We start from the raw sequence: 18,209 nt of genomic DNA, 5'->3' as shown, positions 1-18,209 counted from the left end.
ACTGCGCCCTCCACAACTACAATTGAAAGGACAGTAACTTGACTTGGAAAAAATTGGAAACACACTGTTACCCAATAGAGTCCTGTTCCTTTTCCCCAATAAAATTAAAAAAAAAAAACAAAAAAAAAAAAACCTTATTAATTATTCCAGGCACCCAGCAATACTAACTCCATGTCACTGTAACAGTTGCTAAATTGCTAAATACTATCACTTCACCCTATGGGGTAGATGGGAAATAAAAATACTTCTTAGCAAAAAAAATACAGACAGAAGTCAGTAAACAGTCTCTAGTTTAATCACACCAAGGGTATGTTTAAAATAAAAAATATAAATGACACTCTGAAACAAAGATTACTTATAACTCCAGAACATTTTAATTCTAAAGAGTTTTAATAAATAAAAAGCCCAAGTCTCCAAAGTCCATCAAAAAGGGAATGAATGAATAATCAATCCCATGAGAGCGGGAGAAAAATTTTAAGAGAAGGGGAGGGATGAGGTTGATTAACCATTCTCTTTCAAAAAGATAAAACACTGCTTCCTCAATTAACCACTCAGAATGTCACTTGATGTGAACAGGCAGGAGGAAAATAACTGTCCATATTTGCCTGTATACAGTATTGGGCAATTAAAAGCCAACACAGCTACTTAGGAATGGCTTGCTAAAACGTTGAAAAAATGAAAGACTTCGTCCTTGTCATAGACGGCCACCTCCGTGGAACACTCGCTGCACATGACTGGGTGATAGATTTCTTCCACTTGTGTCTCCGCCTGCTCTGCAGCATCTTCATGGTCAGACCTCATCTTCTTACGGCCTCGCCTTTTCTTCCTGTTCTCTGGGGTTTTGTATCTTAGAACCTCCTCTTTGTTGACAGAACAATTCATTACAAACATTGCTCTATATTGAGTTTTGTACGATTCATGCCTAAGAAGAAAATGAAATGGAGAATTTGGATTTATGTTCTATTTTAATAGTTACCCATTGAGATAAAATTTGAGAACATCACAAACTTACTGAAATACCAACCAAAGTAAAGACATGGGAACAAAATGGGAAATTTAAAGACATGTTAAGTTATTTTAAGAACAGGAAGAAACTTGTTAATAGAAAATAGTACGTACACTGCACACCTGAAGCTGAAGCTGAACAATAATGAATGTCAACTACAATTTTACATATATGTATGTGTGTGTGTGTGTGTGTGTGTGTGTATAGTTATAAGCAGCGGAGTACAGCATTAGGAATAGAGACAGTGGAAATGTAACGGCTGTGTGCGATGTCAGAGGGGTAGTGGATGGGGGGGAGGGGGGTTGTCACTGTGAGGGATATAAATAATAAATGTCTAACTATTACATTGTTTTGTGCACCTGAAACTAATAAAAAATGTTAAAAAATAATATTTATAAAAATTAAATCATAATTGAAAATGTGAAAAAAAAGATATAATTTGCTTTCAGTCTAAACAATTAGGAAAGCCAACGGAAATAGAAATTTAGTCTATAATATAGTTCAACATCAGATAAGAGTTAATGATTCTTTGAAATAATTAGAATCTTACATTAGAAATAAAGTAAAATTTCCCTTAAAAAAAAAAAAAAAGAAAACAGTACAAAGAATGAATATATCCTCTTTTCTACTGCTTTAAAATTAACTTTTCTCTCAGGAAAAAACTTGATTTGCTCTGCAAACTCAGAAAGACAGGAAAAGTTGTGGGAAACTTCAGAAGTAATATTGAAATAAATTTTGTGCCTTTTTCTGCTGTGGCCTGAGACTCTGTCCTCTACTCATTACAAGTAGTATGATTCTGATCACCATTTTAGTAAAAAGCTACAGTTTCAAAAGCTGAAAGAGCTTCTGACTTCATAATGTCCCCTTGGCTTTACGCCAGCAGTCTAAAGAATAGATAATGCTTCCTTTGTGTTCCTCATATACTTCATATTTCCCTACTTCCTTCCCCATTTAGTAAGTGGCTTTTATTTTTTTCCCTTTAAGCCTCAAGCAACAGAAATGTTTCTGCTAAAACAGTAAACTCCAGTTATGCCTTCATTAGTTCCACACGTTGACCTGCACCATCACCAGCAGTAATTTACACTGTGCAATCTGGTGCTTCTCTCCAGGTGAGGCTATACAAATTTCATTTACACTCCACTGTATTGAAATCCTGTGTTAACATGGAACAGAGTTTTTATCGAGGTCAAATTCTACTGTTAGATCATGAAGCAACTTCTTTTGAGTGTCGGAACCCCATATCACGTTTTAATATGAAAGAGCAGCAACTTAAGTACAAAGTCATTTTACTTTTTTTCATTTCATAAACATATCCTAGGTCAATTAATATACAAAAAGCTGAAGAGTTCATATGGAAAGTGTATATATTAATTGTTGCAGATCAGAAACCTCAGGGTAGTGAGAAAAACTACATCTAACTACTCATTAGTTCCTAGAACAAATCCACCACCACACCACCATTAGTTTCAGTTAACTTGACTCAGAACATGGAGTAAGCTAGGCATTTATAAGGCCACCAGGAAAAAAACGGAAAGGAAAGGTCACGAGTATACAGTCAGCCTTCCATATCCATGGGTTTTGCCGCCACAGATTCAACTTTTCACAGAAAGAAAACAGTATTTTCAATCTGCTGCTGGGAATCCATAAATGCTGATTCCCACTGTATGCACTGTCCTAAGCCATTTTATAGTATAAGGGATTTGAGCCCTTTGGTATCCACCAGGGGAGAGGAGGGGTGTCCTGGAACAAATCCCTCTTGGATACCAAGAGATGACTGTATTTAGATTAACAGAATGAAGGGGTGAAAAAAAACATGATCATCTCAATTGATGCAGGAAAAGCATGTGATAAAAATTCAATATGCTTTCATGATAAAAACACCCAATTGGCTAGGAACAGAACAAAACTTCCTCAACATTATAAATGCCACATATGAAAAACCCATAGCTAACATCATACTCAGTAATGAAAGATTGAAAACGTTTCCTCTAAGATCAAGAAAAAGACAAAAGTGCCTGCTTTCACCGTTCCACCACTTCTATTCAACATAGTACTGGAAGTTCTAATCAGAGCAATTATGTAAGAAAAAAACAAAATAAAAGGCATCTAAACTCGAAAGGAAGAAGTAACATTATCTTTGTTCACAGATGATGTGATGTAGAAAACTCTAAAGATTACACACACAAAAACTATTAGTGCTAATAAATTAATTCAGCAGAGTTGCAGGGTACAAAATCAACACGCAAAAATGTGTTGCATTTCTGTACGCTAGCAATGAACAATCCAAACAGAAAAGTGGAATACAGTTTATAAGAGGCTGGGGCGTGTGGGATGGAGAATGGGGAATTATTGTCTAATGAGTACAGAGTTTCTGTGTGGAATGACAAAAAACTTCTGGAAATGGATAGTGGTTATGACTGCATAACAGGGTGAATGTAATTAATGTCACTGAATTATACACTTAAAATGGTTAAAATAGGAAACAAGAGTGCCACTGTCACCACTCCAATCCTACAGGGTACTGGAAGTCCTAGCCAGAGCAACCAGGCAAGAAAAGAAATAAAAGGTATCCAAATAAGAAGTAAAATTGTCTCTGTTTGCAGATGACATGATCTTATATACATATAAAACTCCTGAAGACTCCACCAAAACAATGTTAGAATAAACGAATTCAGTCAAGTTGCAGTATACAAAAATTTGTTGTGTTTCTATGTACTACCAACAAACTGCCTGAAAAAGAAATTCAGAAAACAATCCTATTCACAGTAGCATCAAAAATAATAAAATACCGTGTTTCCCCGAAAGTAAGACCGGGTCTTATACTGTGTTTCCCCGAAAATAAGACGGGGTCTTATATCATTTTTTGCTGCAAAAGATGTATTAGGGCGTATTTTCAGGGGATGTCTTATTTTTTTCATGTACAACAATCTGCATTTATTCAAATACAGTCATGTCATCTTCTTCTGGAACATCATCATAACGTACTAAATGCATCCGTTCAGCTGAGATCTTAACTGGGGCTTATTTTCGGGGTAGATCTTATTTTTGGGGAAACACAGTACTTAGAAATAAATTTAACCAAGGAGGCAAAAGATCTGTACACTAAAAACTGTAAGACACTGACGAAAGAAACTAAAGAAAACAAATAAATAGAAAGATATCCTGTGTTCATAGACTGAAAGAACTAATATTGTTAAAATGTCCATAATACCCAAAGCCATCTATAAAGTCAATGTAATCCCTATCAAAATGCCAATGGAGTTTTTCACAGAAACAGAAAAAAGAAATCCTAAAATTTGTATGGAACCACTAAAGAACCCAAATAGCTAAAGCAATCTTAAGAAAGAAGAACAGAGCTGGAGACATCACACTTCCTGATTTCAAACTATCATGCAAGGCTATAGTAATCAGAACAGTATGGGACTGGCAGAAAAACACTCATAGATCAATGGAACAGAATCGAGAGCCCAGAAATAAACCCACACATATAATGTCAACTAATATTTGACAACAGAGCCAAGAATATGCAATGGGTAAAAGATAGTCTCTGCAGTAAACAATATTGGAAAAACTGGATGTTTACATACAAAAGAATTAAACTGGACCCCTATCATATACCACTCACAAAAATTAACATGAAATGCACTAAAGACAAATATAAGACCTGAAATTGTAAAACTTTGACACTGGTCTTGGCAATGATTTTTTGCACATGACACCAAAAGCACAAGCAACAAAAGCAAAAATAAACAAGTGGGACTACATCAAACTAAAAAGCTTCTGGCACAGCAAAGAAACAAATCAACAAGATAAAAATGGGAGAAATTATTTACAAATCATACACTATCTGATAAGTGGTTAATATCAAAAATATGTATTAGGAATTTATACAACTCAATAGCAAAAAAACAATCTAATTAAAAAATAGGCAAAGGACCTGAATAGACATTTTTCCAAAGACATACAAATGGTCAACAGGTACATAGTGCTCAGAATCACCAAACATCAGGGAAATGCAAATCAAAACAACAATGAGATATTACCTCATACCTGTTAGAATGGCTATTATCAAAAAGACAAGCGATAACAAAAGTGAACCCTTGTGCACTGCTGGTGGGAATGTAAATTGGTACAACCACTAATAGAAAACAATACAGAAGCTCCTCATAAAATTAAAAATAGAACCAACATATGATCCATAGGAAAAATGTCCATTCAGGTCCTTTGCCCATTTTTTAATTGGATTGTTTGGGTTTTTTTGCTATTGAGTTGTATGAGTTCCTAATATATACTTTCGATATTAACCACTTATCAGATAGTATATGATTTGCAAATAATGTCTCCCATTTTGTAGGTTGCCTTTTTATTTTGTTGATTATTTCTTTGCAATCCCCCTTCTGGGTATACCATGTTTCCCCGAAAATAAGACCTAGCTGGACCATCAGCTCTAATGCGTCTTTTGGAGCAAAAATTAATATAAGACCTGGCCTTATTTTAATATAAGACCAGGTATAATTTAATATAATACCAGGTCTTATATTAATTTTTGCTCCAAAAGACGCATTAGAGCTGATGGTCCGTCTAGGTCTTATTTTCAGGGAAACACGGTATATCCAAAAGAAATAAAATCACTACCTCAAAGAGACATCTGTACCCTCACCACAACCAGGTAGGTGATTAAGGTCAACATTGTAATAAATCACATTGATAAATTGTGCCCTTGATATGTGACGAAAATGGCGCTTTACTTCAGTGGTCTTCCTCCCAAAAACCTACTGCAACATTATTTACAATAGCCAAGACATGGAAACAACCTAAGTATCCATCAACAGCTCATTCAGCTATAAAGAAAATATGGTACATATATACAGTGGAATATTATTTAGCCATTAAGAGAAGGAAATCCTACCACTTGTGACAACATAGAAGAACCTGGAGGGCATTACACTAAGTGAAAGAAGTCAGAGAGAGACAGATACTGTATGATCTCACTTATACGTGGAATCTGAAATAACGAAAAACAAAAACTGAACTCATAGAAACAGACAGTAGATTGGTAGTTGGTAGGGGAGGATGGATGGGTGAAAGTGACAGAAGGTACAAACTTCCGGTTATAAGATGAGTCAATTCTGGGGATGCAATGTACAGCATGATGACTACAGTTAACAATACTGTATTCCATGCTTGAAAGTTGCTAAGAGTGGATCTTAAAAGTTCTCACTACGAAAAAAAGAAAGGTAACTATGTGAGGTATGGATGTGTTAACTAACCTTATTGTGGTAATCATTTTGCAATATATTTGGATATCAAATAATCATGTTGTACACCTTAAACTTACACAATGTTATATGTCAATCATATCTCAATAAAGCAGGGAACAGATTTTTATAAATTTTTAAATGGTCTAGTTGACAATAAATTGAATACTCAAAGTACTCAACAGCAAATTTTTTTAAATGTTTTTTTAAATTTCATGTTACATGTTATCACAAAAATAAAGTGTATTTGAGAGATTGTATCATTCTACATACAACATATACATAGTTTCACTAAATCCTTGCCAGTACTGGTAAGTGCTTTATTTTAAACTAGTTGTGACGGAACTATGCATAAAAAAAATTACTTATTAAAAAATTAGTCATGTCGTCCAAAGGATATATGAGGACAGAACCTTATCAGAATTCCTAAGTACCTCAAAAATGTACTTCTGATTTTTAAAAAGGCCCACCAAGTTGTTTTTTTTGTTTTGTACGCATGTGTGTGTTGTTATCCTTTATCTGTTACCTTTGGCAATCAAGACACAGCGTGGTCATGCAGGCAGGGCAATTCAAGACAGCATCACTACTCGGAACAGGCTGTTGCTGACGTGGCCTCTGTCTTCCCAACCCATGGTAGCTAGAACAAAAAAAGAAGGGGGAGACCATTAAAGCCACATTTCTAATGCCATTCTCCAATGAAAATAACCAGTAATCCTCTGAAAAATGGTTGATTCGCGGAACGGGGCATACACGATGAGCCTGGAGCATCTTGTAGTGCCAGAAAGCAAGGAAGTGCTAAAACCAATCAACCAACCAATACAGTAGGTATGTCAAAGGAGCATAGGAGGCAACTGAAAACGCTCCCATTGTCCAAAGCTGAAACAATTAGATCAACAAAATAAAGTATTGGATCATAACCCAAAGTATAAATAAATGTTCGAGTCCATGCTCACATAAATGACTGAATAAATAAATAAATAAATTGGGGAGAATAGACAAATCTCCCGTACATAAGAATTACAAATAATTTAGGAAGATACTCTCTCCTCATAACTCCCCACTCCTTTAGTCTGAGTTGCCCATAGTGACTTCCGTGCAAAAAGTACAGTATGGATGGGGGGGGAAAGAGCAACTTTACAGTAGAGAAACCTGACAAACACTGCCTCACCAAGGTGATCAAAGTCAACATGAACAGTCATAAGTCACATTGATGGTATATGTGCCTTTGATATTGTGATGAAAATGGCACTTTACTTGTTTAGTCTTCCTCCCAAAACCTATAATCCCAATCTAATCGTGAGAAACATCCAATTCCAATGATAGGACCCGCCTACAATGTAGTCATGCACCGCATAACGACGATTCAGTCAACGATGGACCACATATACAATAGTGATCCCATAAGATTACAATAGAGCTGAAAAATTCCTATCGCTGAGTGATGTCGTAGCCATGGTTACATCGTAGGGCAAAGCATTATTCACATGTTTGTGGTGATGCTGCTGTAAACAAACCTACTGCACTGCCGGTCATATAAAAGTATATTACATACAATTATGTACAGTGCATCCTTGTTAATTGTAATAAATGACTGTTACTGGAATATGTATTTCCCATATATACTTTTTATTATTTTAGAGTGTACTCTTTCTACTTATAAAAAGTTTGCTGTAAAATAGTGTGCCGTGTTATGCCAGCAGATACACCATCTGTTTACCAAGTCTCTTGATTGCATCATTTTCTCTTGTGCTTGATTTAATCTCGTGTTGTTTTATAAGTTTAGTGTAGCCTAAGTGTTCAGTGTTTATAAAGTCTACAGTAGTGTACAATAACGTCGTAGGCCTTCACGTCTACTCACCACTCACTCCCTGACTCACCCAGAGCAACTTCTAGTCCTACAAGCTCCATTCGGGCTAAGTGCTCTATACAGGTGCACCTTTTTTTGCTTTATACCATATTCACTATCCAGTACAGTAACACACTGTACAGGTGTGTAGCCTAGAAGCAAGAGCTATACCATCTAGCCTAGGTGTACAGAAGGCTGTACCATCTAAGTTTGTGTTAAGTATCATAGCACTTCAAATGTTCATTCCAGAATGTGGGTGATTAAAAAATACTCATTAAATGAATGCAAGGGGCAGTCGAGGAAGTGGTGCATAGGTGAAACTGGGAGAGAAAAAAACGACAAAGTGTGAGGGTGGAGGCTAAAAGATCCACACAGTATCAAAATCCCTTTGACTTGAAAAATATAGATTCCAAGCCCCCACCTTAGCTGAATCAAAACCTCCTAGAGTAGGATTCAAGGGCTTTTCATTCTTTCCAGGTGACTCTGAAGCACAGCCAGGTTAGGGAAGCACTGGGTAATAGTGGTAAGTTGCCTAGCTTTTAGTTTTACGACATCGGCCTTTATCAAATCACATCTGAAATGAGTACAGAGTTTCCGCTTGGGTGATGAAAATGGTTTGAAATTAAATAGAAGTGGTGGTCGCACAGCATCATGAATATACTAAATGCCACTAAATTGTTCACTCTAAAATGGTTAATTTTATGTTATGTGAATTTCACCTCAATTTTGAAAAATCCAATTGTAAACAGTTAAAAAGAACAATTCAGATACAAAATATAACATCCACTCTTCATCCACATAAATTCTTAATGTCTAACTAGTTGTTTTTTTTTGGGGGGGGGGCAGCTTAAATGCATTTATTTTTAGACGATCTACATGATATGTTTTTCTTAAAACAATGCCTCCATTCCAAATCAATCAAGGTCAAGATAAACGAAGAGCTCAAGGTGACATCCATCCCATCTGTCCTAGTCCTGGTGTGTGGATGAAAAGCTGCTGCCAGTTATGATGATGACAGGTGATGGATCCCCATGGCCAACTGTGTTAACATTGTTCCATGTCTAAACCATCCTTAAAGAAAATCATCTATGGGGTCACAGCATCCCATGCCATCTGGATTCAGATTTTCACCAATAAAGAACAGATAGTTTTTTGAAATTAGCAAGGATATTCATGATTTGTTCTGCAGCCTGTCATAAAAGTTTTACTCTTGCTGGTCTCTGTTCTTCCCGTTTCCCTTTGACTGATTTCATGTAATCTTTGATGTACTTCTTGTAGGCTTCTCTTGTGAAGCTGGCTTCCTGCAAATGATGGTTCATGACAATATCAACACCAGTGACTACTGTGCTTTCGGTACCTTTGCCCTCGGGGCCTTCAGCGGAGGCATTTCCATCCATGAATCAATGTGACCCTCTGTTCTACTGACCATCTTCCCCTCCACCTCCACCGTGATTTCCCAGATCTTGTACATGTTGAAGAATATCTCATTATGGCTGATGAGGCCTGGGTGGATGGTCACAATGGTGGCTGGAAGGAGACGACAGCTGCGCTGGCACAGCAGGAGCTTGGAGCCAGGACGATGCAGCAGGAGGAGCAGCACTCAGGGGCAGCGGGGAGTGGGCGGAAAAGGAATGTCCAACTAGTTTTAAGTTGTCTATTTTAAAAATTCAGCTTTGTTCCTTGGAGAGACTGACTACAGCAGTGTGAGTTCAATAGTTTTTTAAAAATCAACTGAAACTACCTAGTTATTTTCAAATTAAACTGTTCAGTTTTTTTCAAATTTCTTTGTTTATGTGTGTCTGTATAAACGTACATGCAAATACATATATTCAAAATGTGAATGCAGTAAAATCTTCTTTTAATCATTTTCTCTAAAGATTCTAAACATTAAATTTAAGTTCTTACCCTCTTCTCCGTGCATCGACCCAGGCCTGATCTCTGTTATCTTTTTCAGGATCATATAGTAATTCATCATTTGTTGGAATCCTGTGTCGTTTCTTCTTTTTCTTCTTGGTCACCTGTGCTAATTTTGAAAATGTTAAGGATATGACTAAGTATCTGTCTAAAGTTCATATAGCCTTAATACAGAATGAAGAATATCGTTTCCTAGACTACATATTTTTCCTATTTATACATTCTTTAAAATTTTTTTAACTATTCCTCCAAGTAAATTTCTTGTCCAATTAACAAGGCACTAAAATGAAAGTGACAGAAGAGGCAAAAACTGTTTCTTCACTGAAAACTGGTACCTGAAGAGCTTAAATACTGAAAATTCAGAGTCCAAAAAGGCCACTCAAAGCATACCAAAAATAGAAACTATTTTGGATGTCTAAATTTTCCACAAGTTCCCATATATAAATGCTACTGAAATCAGAAGAAAAATATTTCAAAAATGAGTGAAAAAAGAACTATGGCTGTCCACAAACACCAGACTATTAAAATATACTTGAGCAGGTCAATATTTAGGTAATAATATACAAAAATATAAAATTATTCCTTTACCATATAAATTTGTTATCTATGTATTCCAGTGTAACTACTGATATAATTAAATTAGTTTTAGGTCCTGTCATTACGGTTCAACTTTGCTCAAATTTTATACAAAATCAATTCCAAAAAATAGAGAGGCTGATGGAAAAAAAGCAACAAGTTAGGGAAAATTCTCCAAGAGGGTAAAAATATAGAAACTATTTCCAGGTGTTGAAACAAATATTCCTGCGCTAAGGAGCCCCGAGGAAGGAGTGACTGAGTCAGGACATACTCTTCCTCTCCCCAAGTGTGCCTCTGCAGTGCCACTGTTGGTCCTATGTCTTCACATGTGTGCATTCCCATCTGTTCTTTTTCTTTTCTTGTGGTAAAACTGGCATAGGTTGGATTCTGGGGGTACCAAAAAAAGATATACAAGAGGACACTTCGGTCAACGTTGCTCAAGCAGTAGTTCGCCATAATCAGAAGTGTATGGACACTGATGGTAACCACTTTGAGCATCTCTTGTAATTATAAAAGTCAAATGTGACTTGTATTCATCTTTTGTATTACAATTTTAATACAGTTTTCCTTTCTTAAAATGTGCATACTTTTTTTTTTTTGGCACCCTCTGTATATATTTCAGGTGTATGACATTTGATACAGGTGTATGATATTTGTATATACATTTGTTCTTAGTCATCTATCCTGCTTTTGTTTTCACATCAACTGCCTGTAATTTCTTTTTTTTAACTTTTATTTAAGTGTGTTTTTCCAGGATCCTTCAGCTCCAAGTCAAGTAGTTGTTGTTTTTTTTCCTTTCTTTCTGTTTAAATTTTTTAATTTATTGGGGTGACAACTGTTAGTAAAATTACATAGATTTCAGGTGTACAATTCTGTATTACATCATCTATAAATTCCATTGTGTGTTCACCACCCAGAGTCAGTTCTCCTTCCATCACCATACATTTGATCCCCAAGTAGTTGTTTCAATCTAGTTGTGGAGGGTGAAGCTCACAGTGGCTCATGTGGGGATCAAACTGGCAACTTTGTTGTTAAGAGCACCTCACTCTAACCAACAGAGCTAACCCGCAGCCCCCTGCCTGCAATTTCTTAAAAGATCAAACTGAGAAGGAAATCCTAATATCAAATAATTGCTAGGTAAACCTTTTTCATAAAATATAACTGCTTAACCTGGTAAGCATTTTACTTACCCGTTTTGTCTTCGTCCTCAGAATCAGAATCAAAATATATATCATCATAGTACTTTGTCAGAGCTGTTCCAACATTCCCATTTCCTGAGGAAGACCCTGTTCAAACCATAACAGAAGTTTACAGACTAAACCATCCATAACTGACAAGAAAAAAACTCCATACATTCTTCTATCACCTCAAAGTAGTATCAACTCCTCCCAATCTCATTCGGATGGAAAAATACTTCCACATCACTGACTTAACTGCATTTGTGTCCTGTGCAATCACAGCGAACTGCCCCCTCCTTAAGTAAATGTTCCAAATCATGAGATTATTTTTGTCTCCCTTCCCACAAATCTAATTAAATAAAATAGCCACATTTTCAGATTGCCAGCATACATATCTCTGCCTTTCAGCCATGCAGTATACTGTGGAGCACAGGGAATAACCATCTTGTTTTAAAGGGACTTGAGGGAAAAGAGGCTAAGAACCATAAGAGAGGCAGGAAAATGAGTCAAGGACACTTGTTTCCTCTCCTCAGTTGTGCCAGGTGCCCTGACATTACCTGTACTTATGTCATCATATACCTGCATCCCTAATTCTCCCTCTTAATGAACATCCGCTTTTGATTTTATTATCACACATGCTTTCTGTTTTTTATTTAAGCATTTCTTACATTTATTAAGATTTACTTTTTCTTTTTCTTTTTACACATGCTTTCATTCTTAACCGTTAATACATAGCCTATCAACGTGGAAACCAATGCTAAGGAATCCTAGTTTCACAAATCAGTTTTCAGGTTGGGTACCTTTTACATAGAGACCAAGTATCAAAATGAAGTATATTTCGTTACTAAAATGAGACAGGAATTTGTGGTGACACATCATTTAATCTGCCATATCAGTGCTCTAGAATCCTAAAAAATACTTCTATAAGCCTGTCTTTTTTTTTAATCCTAGGGTAAAAATTACAAACAAAAATCTTGCAAGTAAACAGTACTAAATATCTTTCCAACAACACAGGAAACTTCTTCACTAGTCATCAAAGAAAACTATGCTGAGGTTGCCAAACACACTTATTCATTCACTCAATAAACATTTATTGAGCACCTACTGAAGGTGCAGGGAACACGACAGAGCACAGATAAGGTTCTTGCCAATATGGAGCTTTACAAAATATCTGTGAAAATCTAACTGAAAGTTTACCTCTTTCCAGAGAGGATAACTTGTCCTGCATTGTTTTTATGGTGGAATTTAATTCAGCTTCCATTTCTTTTTCAAATTCATCTTCACTAGATGATTCACTTTCTCCAGTAAGACATTCTCTGATGAGTTTTCGTTTTTGTTCAGGAGTTCCATGTAAAAGCACATCCACTTCATCTTCAGAACTAGTACACATTTAAATCATAAAGAACATGAATAGTAAAGAGTTAAAATAACTTACAACTCCCATCATCTCACTGCCCAATCATTTTAAGTTTGACAAGGTTGCATTTGACTTATTACAAACGTCTTTCTAACTTCTTGAATGATCACACTGCTTCCCAGAAGTATTGCACCAATTGCTAACTCCATCAGCAATGAAAAGTTTACTCCACAGAACTGGTAGATTTTTAAATCTCTGGACATTTTAATAAAACTTCATATATAACTAATATATCACTAATATATCCACATAAAATGTTAACAGATAGCAATTGAATATTACAGTTTAAAAGGCACAGTGCTAAGCAGAAAGCTAAATTATATTCCAAATTCTCCTAAGCAATTCTGCCAATTTATTTGGCCTTCTGTGCCATCAATAGTAGTATGACAGAATTAAACCAGGTGTCAGCAGGAATATCTGAAATGCTTAAGACATTTCTAATACAATCAACATTAAATAAATAATGCTCAATGGCCCATGGTCAGATGATTACAGACTATTTTTGGTTTTTGCTTCTCTATCTTTCTCTTCTAGAATAATGCTTCTGAGCCTCCAGCAGAAGGTAAATCAGAAAAATGCAATTCACAACAATCAGTTTTGCTAGTGACAGAGGCCTTAGCCAGATTCTAATCCCAAGAAAGCTCTCTGACATTCCTCATCCTGAGCAGCATGCTCCCTCTTTCTCCATTACCACTATATTCACTCGGATCTTCTTAAATGTACACCATATCCTAACAATCTCCAGGCCTCCAAACTCTTCTGTTTCATTCCACCCTTAATCCTGCTGCCAGAATGTTATTGTCACATCACTACCCAGATCCAAAAGAAATCAGCCATGGCCAAACCTCTCAGCACAGCATTCAAAAGAGCATTCCACAACCTGGTTTCAACTGATAATTTCAACCTTGAACTACTTCAGTGGTCTTCAACTTGGGGCAATTTTGTCCCCCAAGCGACATTTAGCATAGCTAGAGACATTTTTGATTGTCACAACTGAAGACCGGAGGAGGGGCTACTGGCATCTAGTAAATAACACTGAATAACACCTATTAAATAACACTGGAGCCATTGCTGGTGGGAATATAAAATGGTACAGCCACTATGGAAAACAGCTTGGCAATTTCTTATCAAATTAAACATGTAATTACCATACAACCCAGTAATTGAACTTCTGGGCATTTATCCCAGAGAAATGAAAACTTATATGCACACAAAAACCTATACATGAATGTTTAGAGCAGTTTTATTCACAATGGTCAACACTGGAAATAACCAGATGTCCTTCACTGAATTAATGGTTAAACGTGGACTACTACTCAGCAATAAAAAAGGAATGAACTATTGATACCTACAACGAAACCTCCAGAGAATTATGCTGAGTGAAAAAAGCCAATCCCAAAAGTTTACAAACTACATAATTCCACTTATATGTTTTTTGAAAATGACACAATTATAGAAATGGAGAAGAGATTAGTGGTTACCAGAGGTTAAGCTGGGCATGGGGGCAGGAAGTGGGGAATAGAAGGGATCCTTGTGGTGATGAAAATGTTCTGTATTGACTGTATTAGTGTCACTATCCCAGATGTGATATCGTACTAGTTTTGCAATATGTTAACACTGGGGGAAACCAAATAAAGGTGACACAGAATCTCTGAATTATTTCTTACAACTGCATGTGAATCTACCTCAAAATAAAAAGTTTAATTTAAAAAAAAAAATTGAATGACAAGGCAAGAGAGTTGTTCTTTTTGCAAATTTTCTTCAAGCCTAGTGATAATTTCAAGAGAAGTCTCAGCATTTAGCACTACTGGGTGAGGCAATACATCATGGGTGCTGCAAATTCTTGTTGATATGCCAAGAATGCAAGGTTCTCACCACTCTTTACCTAGGCCATTTTTCAGAATTGTGTTTGCAGTTAAAACAAACAAAAACAAAAAACAAGAAAACAAAAACCTAGAGGAATGAAGTAATGTCCCTTTCCAGGACAAAGAGCAGGCTTATTTACTGCCTGCTATAAAAGAGGTAGATTCTTCAAGCTCAAGTGGTCCTCAGCCACAGTGCCAACTCACTGACTGTGTAGCATCCATCTGGGTCTCTCACCATGTAACTCCTGTAGAAGTTGGGACATAAGAGTAAACAGTAAGAACCCAATGCTCATGCTGCCTGCTGTGCTGTGAGTTGTCTGACCCAGGAATCTCATATCTTCTGCCAGCTTTCATGAAACAGTAACAGGTATAAAATATTAGCTTACACCTGGGGTAAAACCAAATCCTGACAGACTCCTCTCAAGCACCTCTCTAAAACCAATCTCCCTTTTTAAAACAACAAGCATTAGATTCAGAGCCTTGAGCAGGCAATACCATCTAATAATATTGTTTTGTTTTCACAGTATTTTTAATTACTTTACCAGAGGCAATTGTCACAGGATTATAAAGCTTCTTTTAAGAAATTAAACTACAAAAATGTAAACAGACTCAAAGAAAAATATTAAATAAATAGTAACAGTTTTATATGGAGATGGCAATGGCAGAATAACTCAAGTACAGGAAACACTGCTATATTCCAATCAAACTGAATTACTAATTGAGGCCTACATATACCTCCTTTCACAGACCTGACCCATTAACTGAAACTCTTTTTTCACAGGCCACCCTCCTTCCCCACAATAGCAATCTTCACAGCAGTCTGATCTCCCATGCCTACAACCCCTCCCCAGATGTGAAGAAACATTGTGACGGAAGTAGGACAGTTTTACAAAAAGCTCAGTCCAAAAAGCTCAGTTGGACAGAATGTTTTCAAGATTTTAAGTAGGATCTGCTGACAGCTTTAAAAAATGGCTAAATTTGCCTGGAAATCTCTTGCCAATGTATCTGCAAGTTTCCCCCAGGTAGGGTTAATCCCTACTGGAAATTCCCACGGAACTTCATCTGTGCCTATCTCAGGTCATCGTTTTCCAAAATGCTCTTCCAAGATACATACTTATTTCCAAAATACATACCTTCTGAGATATACAGAGGGTGCCAAAAAAAAAACGTATACACATTTTAAGAAAGGAAAACTGTATTAAAATTATAATACTCAATATATACCGATAACCAAAGATGAATACAAGTCATGTTTGACTTCTGCAAGTACAAGAAGTGATTACCATCAGCATCCAGACATGTCTGATTACCGCGAACTACTGCTTGAGCAACGCTGACCAAAGTGTCCACTTGTATACATTATTTGGGTACCCCCGGTATATATTATTTCCCCTACTATACAGTAAGATTTGTAGAAGGCAAAAATCTTATGATTGACCTGTGTAGCCCAGAGCAAGCATATACTCTCTCTCTCTCTCTCCGAAAATAAGACCTAGCCAGACAATCAGCTCTAATGCATCTTTTGGAGCAAAAATTAATATAAGACCCGGTCTTATATTGTATAATATACTGTATAATACATTGTATAATATAAGATCCGGTCTTATATTATATTGTATAATATATTGTATAATGTAAGACCAGGTTTTATATTAATTTTTGCTCCAAAAGACGCATTAGAGCTGATTGTCCGGCTAGGTCTTATTGTCGGGGAAACACGGTGATAGATGCTCAAAAAAGTCTGTTAATCATTCCCTTATTTTCTGTTTATGGCATATTAGTCTTCAAGATGGTCACTTCCCATTAAGTCCCACGAGCCTTACACATACTTACGATACAGGTATTGTATTTCCTATTTTATAGATGAGAAACAAGGTAAGTGACTTGCCTTCGGTCACACTGCTAGTAAGCTGAAGAGGCAGGACTCGACCTCAATGCTTTTGAAGACTTACGCGTGATTCCAGAATAGCCCCCCCTTCCAGGCGCTGGTATTGGCCCTGCCTCCCCCGTGGCTGCAAGACCTCACCAGAACGCCCCTCGGCGTCCCACAGGCGACAACGGGGCGCGACTGGTGCCGGAACCGCTGGGCCGACGGTCCGCACAGGCCCAGCAGGCGCAGCGAAGAGAGGACGCGAAGGCCCGAAGAATAGAGCGCCTCGGAGAGACAGGCACCCACCTGCTTAAAGCCGGCTCCTCGTCGCTAGGCTCTTCAACAGCGTAGGGGTCATAGTCATCTGCGAGCCGGTTCATGGTGGCCTGCACCCTCGGAAACCGTCTACAGGCGTTGGCCTAGTACCTGTTTACCCCGCAGGTCCCTCCCCTAAAGCGTTCCGGACTCCACTTCCGGCCGCACAGCCTCACCCTCCCTGCGCGCCTGCGCAGATCGCCCCGGGGGGGGGGCGAGAGGAAGAGGGGGAGGAGATGGATCCCTGTGTCCCGCCGCCTCTTTCCGCGGCTTCCGCTTACATTAAAACAGCTAGTTTATTACTAGAAATAGTAATAGGCACCCTCATAAGTGACGCTCTCTGAGGTGAACACTCCACGTACAGTGTCTCGTGTGGTAACGTGAAGAAGCAGAAATCTAGATGCTGAGGGACGTGCAGCCTGTCGGTCCTCAGACACTAGGACCCGACGTCCTTCCAACCTCCTCGCGGGGAGACTTTCTACCTTCCCACTGCGCGCGGCTGCCTCGTGTTCACTGTATTCATTCCGCAGTCTGACTGCGGCTCTGACCGGCTTCCCAACAGTTGCTAGACTATCACGTTACTTCCCAGCTGCCTTTTCCTGGCCTCTTCTCAGGCCCAACCTTTGCTCAGCCCTTATCCGATTCCACTCAATATTTGAGATGAGGTAGATGACAACCTCTTCTTGATTGTAACACCATTTCTCCCGTTTCTGTACCAGCCTATACTCAAGTTCCTGTCTCCTCCCGGGACAACTCACCCCTCTCCATGATTACATTCAGATGACTACCGCGTCTTGTTTTAGCCCTTGCCCACTCCTCCGTACTAGTCGCATTTCCAATTGCCTGGCTGGATAGCTCCGCCTGCTGCACCACTGACAAGCCAAAGTCAATATAGCTCAAACCCAACTCAGTATCTTACACCACATTCGTATACCTCAGCTACTTTTGACTCTTGATTTGTCAC

General features: G+C 37.7%; 1 protein-coding gene and 1 pseudogene across 2 annotated transcripts; both read right to left on the bottom strand.

Annotated features, from left to right (window-relative positions):
• Positions 1-273: 273 nt before the first annotated feature.
• EAPP (E2F associated phosphoprotein) lies at positions 274-17,428 on the bottom strand. 2 transcript variants are annotated; one of them, XM_074328137.2, is made up of 6 exons: positions 17,237-17,420; positions 12,976-13,157; positions 11,791-11,886; positions 10,016-10,133; positions 6,791-6,901; positions 274-922 (listed from the first exon to the last, which is right to left on the bottom strand). In XM_074328137.2, the coding sequence occupies exons 1-6, from the start codon at positions 17,308-17,310 to the stop codon at positions 646-648; spliced, it is 858 nt and encodes a 285-aa protein (XP_074184238.1). In that variant the 5' UTR covers positions 17,311-17,420; the 3' UTR covers positions 274-645. The 2 variants fall into 2 exon arrangements, with proteins under 2 accessions (XP_074184238.1, XP_019610108.2); XM_019754549.3 differs by lacking the exon at positions 10,016-10,133 and having other exon boundaries at positions 783-922; positions 17,237-17,428.
• LOC141570625 (translationally-controlled tumor protein-like) lies at positions 9,017-9,724 on the bottom strand (annotated as a pseudogene).
• Positions 17,429-18,209: the final 781 nt, after the last annotated feature.

Source organism: Rhinolophus sinicus, chromosome 3 (genome assembly GCF_057876585.1).
Source record: "Rhinolophus sinicus isolate RSI-liver-muscle chromosome 3, RSI-T2T, whole genome shotgun sequence".
Classification (NCBI taxonomy): Eukaryota; Metazoa; Chordata; class Mammalia; order Chiroptera; family Rhinolophidae; genus Rhinolophus; species Rhinolophus sinicus.
This window is presented reverse-complemented; position numbering and strand designations above follow the sequence as displayed.

Coding starts and splice junctions, on each gene's coding strand:
- EAPP (XM_074328137.2), bottom strand. CDS start 17,310: ATGAACCGGCTCGCAGATGACTATGACCCCTACGCTGTTGAAGAGCCT. Junction 11,887..12,975: donor GTTATCCTCTCTGGAAAGAG/GTAAACTTTCAG, acceptor TGGTTTGAACAG/GGTCTTCCTCAGGAAATGGG. Junction 10,134..11,790: donor TGAGGACGAAGACAAAACGG/GTAAGTAAAATG, acceptor TTTCAAAATTAG/CACAGGTGACCAAGAAGAAA.